The sequence below is a fragment of the Nicotiana attenuata genome, chromosome 7, assembly GCF_001879085.1.
Source record: "Nicotiana attenuata strain UT chromosome 7, NIATTr2, whole genome shotgun sequence".
NCBI classification, from domain to species: Eukaryota; Viridiplantae; Streptophyta; class Magnoliopsida; order Solanales; family Solanaceae; genus Nicotiana; species Nicotiana attenuata.
In genome coordinates, this window is record NC_031995.1 from 23,295,552 (window position 1) to 23,307,078 (window position 11,527).

The 11,527-nt window shown below is 37.0% G+C and overlaps 1 protein-coding gene across 1 annotated transcript; it reads left to right on the forward strand.

Annotated features, from left to right (window-relative positions):
* LOC109228801 (translation initiation factor IF-2, chloroplastic) lies at window positions 1,009-9,423 on the forward strand. The gene is made up of 13 exons (XM_019394006.1): window positions 1,009-1,203; window positions 1,605-3,215; window positions 3,323-3,355; window positions 3,483-3,596; window positions 3,712-3,861; window positions 3,955-4,053; window positions 4,130-4,192; window positions 4,826-4,981; window positions 5,188-5,253; window positions 6,052-6,282; window positions 7,119-7,394; window positions 7,876-8,064; window positions 8,798-9,423. Exons 2-13 carry the CDS (start codon window positions 1,719-1,721, stop codon window positions 8,957-8,959), a joined length of 3,036 nt encoding a protein of 1,011 aa, XP_019249551.1. The 5' UTR covers window positions 1,009-1,203; window positions 1,605-1,718; the 3' UTR covers window positions 8,960-9,423.

An 11,527-nucleotide genomic window follows, 5' to 3' on the forward strand; every position in this document is an offset into this window, starting at 1 on the left:
TAACTTGAAAATTGAAATATTTATAAGCTGAATCTTTTACTAATGCCTCATTGCATTTGCCTATTTGTATAATAAGTAATGAGTTGCCATGTCAAGACCCTCGAAGAGTTTATTATAAACATAGGAACCAGTAGAAACCTATTTAAAAGAGTTTCTTTTTTACCAACATTAATGTAATACTTGCACTCAATGTTTACACTAAATAAAATAATTTAATTTTAGTATTAAAAAATTAAAGTGTGAATACATATTATTAACCATGATTAAATATAAAGAAGGGCATGAAATATATATGTTTTCTATTTGTTGGTTTGGTATAAATATTGTGCAAATAGTAATATTTTACCTTTGCATGCATCAACTTTTAAAAAAAAGTTATGACTGTTCGAGGGACGTCACTTTTAAATCCACTCTTTTAATTCCATATTTTGATTATTTGTTGACTAATTCAAATTATAGCTAATTTTAAGATGAACTTATACATCGAATGATTTGTTAATTAACAAGAAGAAATATGGTCACTTGTAGCATTAATGTGAATTTCTCACATATGGATGTAGGTTTTTTTATTTTTAAATTACCTCCCAATTTAGGAGGATCTATAGTATTTTCACACTTATCGAGGACCTAAAATACTTTACCAGCTGAGCAAACCTCGCTCGTGGCATATGGATGTAGGTTCATTCTCAATATCTCGGTATCTTCTCTTTTCATAGGCACCCTATGTACAGGAAAAAACTTTAAAAGAATAAAAAACGAAAAAGTTACATATATTGAAAATTAGAAAGAAAAAGCATACAGAGAAATGGGAATGAGAAACGTTGAGCGTGTCAGAGCAACTCATTTGTACTCAAATAAATTTTTAATATTTTCCTTCTACTACTAATATATCTCCGAAAAAGAAAACAATTTGTTACGCTGTCGTGGATATATAAATATAAATGCGTGGATAAAATACTGAACCACGACACTGAAAATAATTTTTGAGGGAGAAAACCTTAGCCGAAGCCTTATCAGTAATCACACATTTTTGTATATCCGTTCATTCATTTATTCCCCACTGGCTTTGATTTCAATTACCTCTCAGCCACTCGCTCCTTTTTTCGCCCTTTCACTCCTATCTTTGTCTCTCACTGCAAAAAACACAAACTAACACTTCTAAGCCAATTTCTTATGCAAGAACAAGGTCACTACCACTTAAAGGTAATCACTTTTCAGCTCCCTATAAACAAATACAATAAATTCCATCTGGGTTCTATTCTTCATTTAAAAAAGATGAGCTTTTTTAAGTTCCTTGTTTAATTACTGAAAAAGTTCCAATTTTTAATTAGTTCTCATAATTCTTCTTATTGAATTCTAAATTTTACCATAGACCCAGGTTCTTGATTTTTGAATATTGGAGGTAAATATACAAAGAGATAAGAGAAGAGTTTTCGGAATTGAGTTTTTTAGTTGCTGCATTGTTAGGCTGGAAATTGAGTTATTTTTGTACAAAAAGATAAACTTTTTCTAAGTTTCTTGTTTAATTACCGAGAAAAGTTCCAATCTTTAGTGTAATGCTCATTGTTCTTCTTATTGAATTGTAAATTTTACTGTGTACTCAGGTTCTTGAATTTTGAATTTTGGAGATATATGCAAAGAGATAAGAGAAGAATTTTGGGAATTGAGCTTTTTGTTAGGTCTATTATGATTGCTCTTTAAGTTAAGTATAAAGAGTAATGACTAGTATGGCTTCCCTAGTGAGTTTGGGGAGTGTTTGTGGATGTTCTTCTGGTGGACAGTTTGAAGGGTCATTCTCACTAGTTAGGAGGGTTTCTTTAGCCAACAACTTTAGAAACTTTAATAGAATTTGGGTTGGGAAAAGATGGCGTTATGTCTCTGTCTGTAGATACTCTGTTACCACGGATTTCGTTGCTTCTGATCAGGGGACATCAATTTCCCTTGATTCCTCATCCAGGAGTAATAAGGAGGATGATCTCTTGCTTAAGCCGTCCCCAAAACCACAGTTAAAACCTGGACCTAAACCCGGGCCTGCTTTAGGAATGGGTCCAGTCAGTAGGAATGGACCGGTCAGTAGCTCTGGTTCTGATGATGAAAAGGGAAAACCTAATGAAGAAGAGAGAAGCAAGGTCATTGAGTCACTTGGAGAGGCATTAGAGAAAGCGGAGAAGCTAGAAACTAACAGAAAAGCAAATGTGTTGGTTAATAATAAGTCGTCTGCCAATGCACGTACTGCACAAAGAAATAGCAAGCCAGTTGATTCTGATGATTCTTCCAACAGGAAGTCCAAAACTTTGAAGAGTGTCTGGAAAAAAGGGAATCCAGTTGCTGCTATACAAAAAGTTGTAAAACCACCACCCCCTAAACAGGAACCAGTGGCTGATAGTGGAATTAGGAAGAGTGAGTCTCAAACTGTTGCCCCGCTAAAACCCCCTCAGCCACCCCAGAAGGTTCAACCACAATTACAAGCAAGACCCTCTGTAGCTCCTCCTCCTCCTGTTATCAAGAAACCGGTGATATTAAAGGATGTCGGTGCGGCAGCAAAGCCCCCACCCACTGAGGGAATTGAATCAGCTGGAAAGACCAAAGAACGCAAGACAATATTGGTCGACAAGTTTGCTTCCAAGAAACCAGCTGTTGATCCTATGATTGCTCAGGCTGTTTTAGCTCCTCCAAAACCTGGAAAGAGCCCACCTCCTGGTAGATTCAGGGAGGAGTTCCGGAAAAAGGGTGGTGCTTTTGGAGGACAAAGAAGGCGTATGGTTGATGATGGGATTCCTGACGAGGAAGCATCAGAGCTTGATGTTTCGATTCCTGGTGCAGCAGCAAGGAAGGGAAGAAAGTGGACAAAGGCAAGTCGCAAGGCAGCCCGACTTAGGGCTGCTAAAGAGTCTGCACCTGTCAAAGTAGAAATTCTAGAGGTTGGTGAAGAAGGCATGCCGACTGAGGAGTTGGCCTACAACTTAGCTACTAGTGAAGGTGAAATCCTTGGTCTTCTATACTCAAAAGGAATCAAGCCTGATGGTGTGCAAACTCTCAGTAATGACATGGTGAAGATGGTTTGTAAAGAATATGAAGTGGAAGTTATTGATGCTGTCACCGTTAAAGTGGAAGAGATGGCAAGAAAGAAGGAAATTTTCGATGAAGATGACTTGGACAAATTACAAGATAGACCCCCTGTCATAACTATAATGGGTCATGTTGATCATGGAAAGGTGACCAATAGAACTTCTTATTATGTACTTGTTAATGCACATATTTACGATTAAATGCTGCTTAGTAAGCTCCAGCTGACATGTGTTTCTGGGTTGTTCTTTGACAGACTACTCTCTTGGACCATATACGCAAGACCAAGGTAGAGGCAAAGCTCCTTTTTACTATTGGCAAATTACTGATGTTTATAATTTGCTAGTGGTATGGTAATTGTCTGAGAACACTGTGACTTTGGTTGGAAACTGAATACTAACTAGTAGATATTGTAGGTGGCGGCATCCGAAGCTGGTGGGATTACTCAAGGAATAGGGGCATATAAGGTGCAAGTTCCTATTGACACCAAGCCGCAGATATGTGTTTTTCTTGATACACCTGGACACGAGGTACTCAATACAGTTTTAATGCTTAACTTTAGCAGAAGTCAACTATTTCTGATCTCTATGTCCTAAAATCAGTTTTTTCATTCTTTTTTTGACATCAAATCGACTTTTTCCACAGGCGTTTGGGGCAATGAGAGCTCGTGGAGCAAGAGTGACAGACATTGCTATCATTGTAGTAGCTGCTGATGACGGTATTCGGCCTCAGACAAATGAGGCCATAGCACATGCCAAGGCAGCCGGCGTTCCAATTGTGATTGCCATAAATAAGGTCTTATTCGCATAGATGTACCTAGTCTCACTTTTTCTCGTACTCTTTGTTTTAAATTTTATCAATTGATTCCTTGCCTCCATCTGATTCTAGATTGATAAGGATGGAGCAAATCCTGAGCGAGTCATGCAAGAACTTTCCTCCATTGGTTTGATGCCGGAAGATTGGGGCGGTGACGTTCCAATGGTTCAGGTAGTCAAACTGCAAACTATGTGGCAGCACCTTTCTGCTTATATCAGCATTCATCAATTTCTTTTTGATTGAACAGATCAGTGCTCTTAAAGGAGAGAATATAGACGATTTGCTGGAAACTGTCATGCTTGTTGCGGAGGTAAGATGATATTGTGACCGTCTGTTTTCTTTGATGCTTTTCTAGGTTGTTCTACAGTACTCTTAGAATCCAATCTTATATGTCTCGACCACTGCTGGTGTCAAGACATGTTGACACAGATACCATGTTAGGATATGTCTTTTTTTAGGAGATTCTTTTGCATGTTTTTGTGCTTGCACATTCTGCATACTTGTCCTATTACTCCCTCCGTTCCATTTTATGTGCTTTAATTTGACTAAATACACAGTTTAAGAACGTAAAGAAGACCTTTGAATTTATGGTGTGTATAACATGCCAAAAATACCTTTGATTCTTGTGGTCTTAAAAATGTCATGTCATTCCTATGAGAAGTATCATTAAGGGTAAAATGGAAATATTGGAATTAAAAACTTACTACATATAAAAAGGTGGCATTCATTTTGAAAAAGACTAAAAAGAGAAGTAAGACACATTTGAAATAGAGGGCTGGAAGGTCAAAATATAAACATTTTTTACCTGAAAATTATCCTCCATTTTCTGATCTATCTGCCTTAACTTTGTCTTAAACGTTAGTAACCGGAAGAGAAAAAGAATAATAACATTATATCCCAAGAGTTATGGGTCTTATTTAATGTTCTTTTTCCTGTGCTGTAGTTGCAAGAGTTGAAGGCTAATCCTCAAAGAAATGCCAAGGGGACTGTGATTGAGGCAGGTCTCGATAAATCTAAAGGACCTGTAGCAACGTTCATTGTGCAGAATGGTACACTGAAAGGAGGAGACGTAGTAGTTTGTGGTGAAGCTTATGGAAAGGTTAGCAGATAAGAACCTTAAAAGAATTTGGGAATTGTTTTTTATTTGATTCATTGTCGGTTTTCTCCCTACGCTTGATTCTACGGGTTAAAAAGAAACTCATAGTCAAGTCCTACCTATGTTGTCAGCAGTGAGACTGTTGCTTAATTTGATCACTTTCTAGAATTTTCCCAATTTAAAATAATACGTGTTTTACATATTTCAAGGTGCGGGCTCTCTTTGATGATAAGGGAAAACGTGTTGATGAAGCCGGACCCTCCATACCTGTGCAGGTATGTTTCTTTTTTATTGTGTCTTCTTTTCTTCCCATCTACTTGTAGCCAATAAAATGTCATCAGCTGCAATTTGTACTATATTTCTTCTGTTAATGGTAAATTACGACCGAACAAAATCCTACTCCCTCCGTTTCATATTAAATGAGATACTTTCCTTTTTAGTCTGTTCCAAAATAAATGACACATTTCTAAATTTGGAAATAATTCAACTTTAAACTCTTCATTTTACCCTTTTTGCCGTTAATGAGAAGCTTTTATAGCCACAAAAATGGCATGGCCCCACAAACCTTTTACCCCTTAAGCTTTTAAGACCACAACTTTCAAAAGTCTTCTTCTTTTTTCTTAAACTCCGTGCCGAGTCAAACTACCTCAAACAATATGAAACGGAGGGAGTATTAGATTCAAGGACTGACTATGGGTCGTTAAGTGGCCAATCCGTTTGAGTCATAGCACCCCTTTTATTTGCCCTCTCCCCATGGGATTAAAAATGTCTTAGCCAAGTATCTTACGAAAAGAAATTTAACGAAAGTGACAATCTTTTAGCCAAGTGTCTTACCAAAAGAAAGCTAGTTCTATTGACCGTATTCCACAACTTGTGACTTATATACATAGCAAAAAACTTGACTGAACACAACATCTCTGACTAGCTTTTAAAGGTTACTCTGTATGTTATCCCCCAACATTAATAAAATTAGTTACGTTATCAGAAAAGAGGGCACTTGCTCTGTCTTTGTATGTGCATATTTTATATATGTGTGTCTGCTTTTATTCTCAACATGATTAGTCAATCCACAGGTGATTGGATTGAACAATGTCCCAGTTGCTGGTGACGAGTTTGAGGTTGTTGGGTCCCTTGATATTGCTCGTGAAAAAGCCGAAGCACGAGAGGATTCCTTGCGAACTGAGCGTTTATCAGCAAAGGCCGGAGATGGGAAAATTACACTCTCTTCTTTTGCTTCTGCTGTTTCAGGAGGAACTGGTCTAGACTTGCACCAACTAAATATTATTCTGAAAGTTGATCTTCAGGTATGTATATATTTATTCCTCTAGAAAGGCTGAAAAGCTTTATCAAGAAATCTATTTGCTACTAAGAGAGATATGGCGTAGATCAGGTTGTATATATGGTTCTGGGTATTTCAATAATTTATGTGAATGAATACTATTTTGAAATTCTCAGCTCAGTTAACTTTCTGGGGGCCTTCAACTAATAAAGTTATATTATGATAAGAGTCTAAATTAGAACTTTAAGAAGAGTGCAACTTCTTTTAGTTTCTTTTGGTTCGTCTTTCACTCACTTGATAGTGACATTGATTTAAATGCTGACTCTTGGCAATAGTGCTAGCCAAGAAAATAAAATGGAATTTCTAATTGCCGCAATGCTCCATATTTCATCTCTCTGTTTTTTTTACGTAGCCGTAAGATGTCAAAAGACAATAATGTAGAATTTTCATTCCAGTTGCCGGATGCAATATGTAACTGGTAATGATAATCATTATTAGGCTGTATTTCTTTTGTGAGGTTTTTAGCAGTTTATATGCATACATTTAGCTGGACTTATTTTTTGATTGGTACCTATCTGTTGCTGACAGCTTTACGGTTTAATTTTTTTTGGATCATATCTCAATATATTTCAACCATTGAACACCTTTGAATGCAACAATGTGAGATCTTATAGAAGAAAATCTAAATTATTATCTTTCCCTTTTTTGGCTCCACAAAGAATAATCAACAGTTCAGTGAATTATTTTTGGCTTGCTATACCTATATCCCCTCATCACAAATGTGTAATACTTTTGATGATCATTCATTAAGATGGCGTTACCTTGCTACCTACTAACTACAATACCCTAAATCATGCATAGGGATCGATTGAGGCGGTCAGACAAGCTCTTCAGGTTCTTCCACAGGATAATGTCACTTTGAAGTTCCTACTGCAAGCTACTGGTGATGTGAACGCCAGTGATGTTGATCTTGCTGTAGCAAGTAAAGCTATTATTTTCGGCTTTAATGTTAAAACTCCGGGTTCTGTCAAGAGCTATGCAGACAATAAAGGTGTTGAGATCCGACTATACAGAGTTATATATGAGCTTATTGACGATGTGCGAAAAGCAATGGAGGGACTTTTGGAATCAGTTGAGGTAAACATTCATAATGTTTACGTCATCATGTGACGTTTTCTGAGTGCATTGGGTGGGTGGAGTTTTGGTAGATCAGTCACTTTCACAGTTACAGAGTTTAATCTCATAACTTTAATTGAATTTTAATGATATTTAAATAAATTGTTGCTTTCTTTTGAAAAAAAGAAGAAGCTGGAGAACTTATTATTCTGATCTCTTCATCATATGATGTTAAATTTGCTTTGTTTTTCTTTCCGAAATTTCCTGAGGTTGTTGGGTTGAGGGGAAGGGATGAACTGTAGATTACATTAACTTGTAGAGTTTCAAGTGTTTAATCTCATGACTTCGCTGGAGTATATATATTTTTTTGAATAATTGGAGTTTTTGATGGAAAGTAACATAGCTACCAAGCCTTTTTGTGGCAAAATGTTATCTTGTTTTTTCCTGTGGAAAAATGTTATCATGTTTTCTGTTGAAAATCACTCCCTTTGTATATCTGCAGGAACAAGTGCCAATTGGTTCAGCAGAAGTACGTGCTGTGTTCAGCAGTGGTAGTGGTCGTGTTGCTGGATGCATGGTAACAGAGGGAAAAGTAGTGGAAGACTGTGGTATTCGTGTCGTTAGGAAAGGCAAAGAAGTTCATGTTGGTGTGCTTGAATCTTTAAGACGGGTGAAGGAAGCTGTGAAAGAGGTATACAGTCAAACACTCTTCGTCTTTAGATAATCAAGGGAAAAGGAATACTATATTTTCAGTTTTCCTATATCAAGAAAGAAAGAGAAAATGATAAAAGAAAAAGGGAAAAATGTTTTTGGTGTGCTCTCAAGCAACTTATTTTGAGTTAATTAAGGCAAGAATGAATGGTGAACCTACTAGCACTTTCTGCTGACTTTCTGTTTTAAAGTGTAGTTAGACCATCGTTTCTTGTCTTTGACTAAAAATATAGAAGTTACAGGTGGAAGTGGCACTGAGCCTGTCTTTAACTGCTTCATTCATGATTAAATTTTGTGTAAGCTGCTTAATCAACGTGGAGCTCATTCGATTATGCATTAGAAATAAAGGATTCTGCATCTGGAATTTCTTCCTTTGTGTGCACTGTCAGTTATTCCAGTCAAATAGGTCTTTCTCCCTTGAGATTAGGTATACTTTGAAAATCAGCATTGTATATAAAAGCTGGTATAGATACAAAGATGTTATCAACATATTAAGGAGAGGTCCTTTGTTGGATTAATGCGGGATGTATTATTCCAATTCTTCGTTAAGAAGGATCAATAAATTTAACAACCTTGAAACCGGAATCCTAAGCTTCTATTTCGTATAAATTCCATATTGTCGCTGAAATTCAGGCTGTGTATATATCTTTAAACAGTATCCAAAAGATTCTTTGGTCGGTTGTCAATGTACTACCATTTGCCATTTTCGACAGGTTAACGCCGGACTGGAGTGTGGAATTGGGGTTGACGGGTTCGATGACTGGGAGGTGGGTGATATTCTGGAGGCTTTCAACTCAGTTCAGAAAAGACGAACACTTGAGGAGGCTTCAGCCTCAATGGCAGCAGCACTTGAAGAAGTGGGGATAAGCCTATAAGGAAAGCAGAGGCACATAACTTAATAACTTTTTTTGTGCCAGTTGTAGTTGGGGTTGTACGACGACGCTCCTCTCCTCATGCTTGGGTTTAATCAATTGTTAAAAGGAGTGGCAATGATCAGCGGGTAAGTTTTGCTGATTGCTTGTCAAACATACTTGATGCCGAAGAAGGTGAGCTGCAGAGAAATGGCCGTTGTTGTGTGCTGTTGCAATGTATATAGTAATACATATCATTTGAGTTCCTCTTTGTAAAGGGCGACAAGTCCATCATTTGTTTGAATTTCTCAAAATGAATGATGATAACACATGTAGTCACAGTAGCATGGAGAAAAGAAGTTCCAAAATTGAAAATCTTAGGATGCTCTAGGTTAGATTCGTCATTTTGTAAACTCAATATCATTCAATTGGAAATGAAATTCAGAAAACGAGGGAACAAATAGTTCTACTGTTTCCATTACATGGTATATGCCTTGCAGTTCAACAATGTAATTGATTCACTATCTACTCGTTGTCACTGTGTGTAAGTGGCGAATCGGAAAAATCAAGTACAAAACTGCTTGGGAGTTCTCAATGGATGTCATCTGCATTCAGAGGTTTCAGCAAGTTTAATTCCTTTCATTTTGTTGATTGTCACTTTTTTATTGTTGTCTAACTTTTAAAATTTCTGCAATTGGTGGAAAGCTTTCATGGACTGAAAAGGAAAATCTAGGGTTTCAAATCTACACTTTCAATCCTGGGCAGGCTTTGTTATGGTTAGCAATTGAGCGGTCTTGGGCGTGCTACTAATAGAATTTGATGTTAACCAGGTAATGTCCTTTTGATATATGTGAGTTTAGCCTAAAATGAAAAGAAGAACATCTTAGTTTAGCTAAATTAAAGCTTTGGAAGACAGTAACTTAGCTCTTTGCTTATGGTATTTGACTATATTCAATTCTGCTGTTAGTAAATTTTTCACATTTTTATTTATTGCACTATCTTGAGCCGAGGGTCTATTGGAAATAGCCTCTCTATCCGCACAAAGGTCTGTGTACTCACTGCCCTCCCCATATCCCACTTGTGGGATTACACTGGGTATGTTGTTACTTGTTGCAAGTTATTGCACACTGTTTTAAGAGTTATATTCTACTAACTGTTATATTCTAGAGTGATATAGGAGTAAGGGTGTTCATTGCAGATTAGTTTCACATTTTCTGCTTTAAGTTACAAGTCATGATGCTTGAAATATAAAGTTGCTCGAGTTTTACTGGTTTCAGTCATATTTGTCAACCACATTACCTTCTTCCTTCTTTCATTATCTGCTTGGTTCATTATTTACCCTTCTCCTTGCAGAACAGAACAGAACAGAACAGAAAGTTTTTCCTTTTATTCATCATTAGGTAACGAAATTAAAGTTCCTTTTTACATAGAAGCTGATCAGCTCATTCACCCTGTGGTGAAGAGGGGGCCGAATTTTCTTAAAAACTGACTCATCACTGCCAATAAAATGTAGGCTGTGAATAGTAGAGGTCACAACAGGGAAAAATGGAAAAGGAAAAAAAAGAAGGAAGTTCCTGCTACTTTTAGCAGGAAAACAGCTCCTAGTTTATAATTCTACCCGAGAATTCTCCGGGTTGAAAATGCACTGAGACGCTTATTATAGGCAGTGGCAACGCACAAACATTATGTGGAGAGAGAACTTTTTTATGGTATATCTCTTTTTCCTGTTTTCGCTCCACAGAAGATGAAACAGTTGATACATAAGCTTCTTCCTCATTAATGGTGTCCAAACTTTTTATTAGCGGACCCTTCACCACAGGGATAAACTTTGGTGGAGCAACTTCTGTTGAGAACCTCATTTTAGGAGTCTTTGCCATTGTTGTAAAAAAACCAGAGAGAAACATGAAGATGGTTCAGGTTGAAGGGGGAAACGGAGAAAAGAAATGAAGATCTTAAGAGGTAAATTGCTTGCAGACAAGAATAAAACTAGGTTTGGCGAATTTATAGGAATGCAATGTCCTTGTATCGTGTCGAATACGTTGTTTCTTTAATCGTAAATCATAAACCATCAAATTACAGCCCCCCCTCCTTTGTCTATTAATTACAGGGAGATGTCTTGTTTAGATAAGATAGTGAAGACCTCATGCATGTCTATTTCAAAAGGGGTCTAAAATCTTGAAAAGATTTCCTCCAAAACTCGGTCAATTCCCCACACTGAATAAAGAGGTCTGGTTTTTAAAGAAGTATTGACAACTGAGAACCTCTTTTTACCTCCCTTAGTGGGCTTATCAACTTGACTTTGTAAGAAACTGGCCAAGCCTGTACACGGTCTTCCAACTCTTCCCCAGTAATTTACTTAGGTTCTGGAGGCTAAGAGCTAAGCTTGTAGGAGCTTAAATTGATAGAAAGAATGAGTAAATAAATATTGACTCTTTTCATGTAGTTTAAGGAGACTCAGTCCGTTTCCGTACAACTACTTTACCTGCTTAGTGGAACAAAAGAAGAAAGAATAGTAAACAAAAAAGTGTAATATTGCAGTAGGTCAAATGCTGCTGCTAATAACATTCTGATGTGGTTGAAATCCTATCTTTA

Coding starts and splice junctions, on each gene's coding strand:
- LOC109228801 (XM_019394006.1), top strand. CDS start 1,719: ATGACTAGTATGGCTTCCCTAGTGAGTTTGGGGAGTGTTTGTGGATGT. Junction 3,862..3,954: donor TTGTGATTGCCATAAATAAG/GTCTTATTCGCA, acceptor ATCTGATTCTAG/ATTGATAAGGATGGAGCAAA. Junction 7,395..7,875: donor GACTTTTGGAATCAGTTGAG/GTAAACATTCAT, acceptor GTATATCTGCAG/GAACAAGTGCCAATTGGTTC.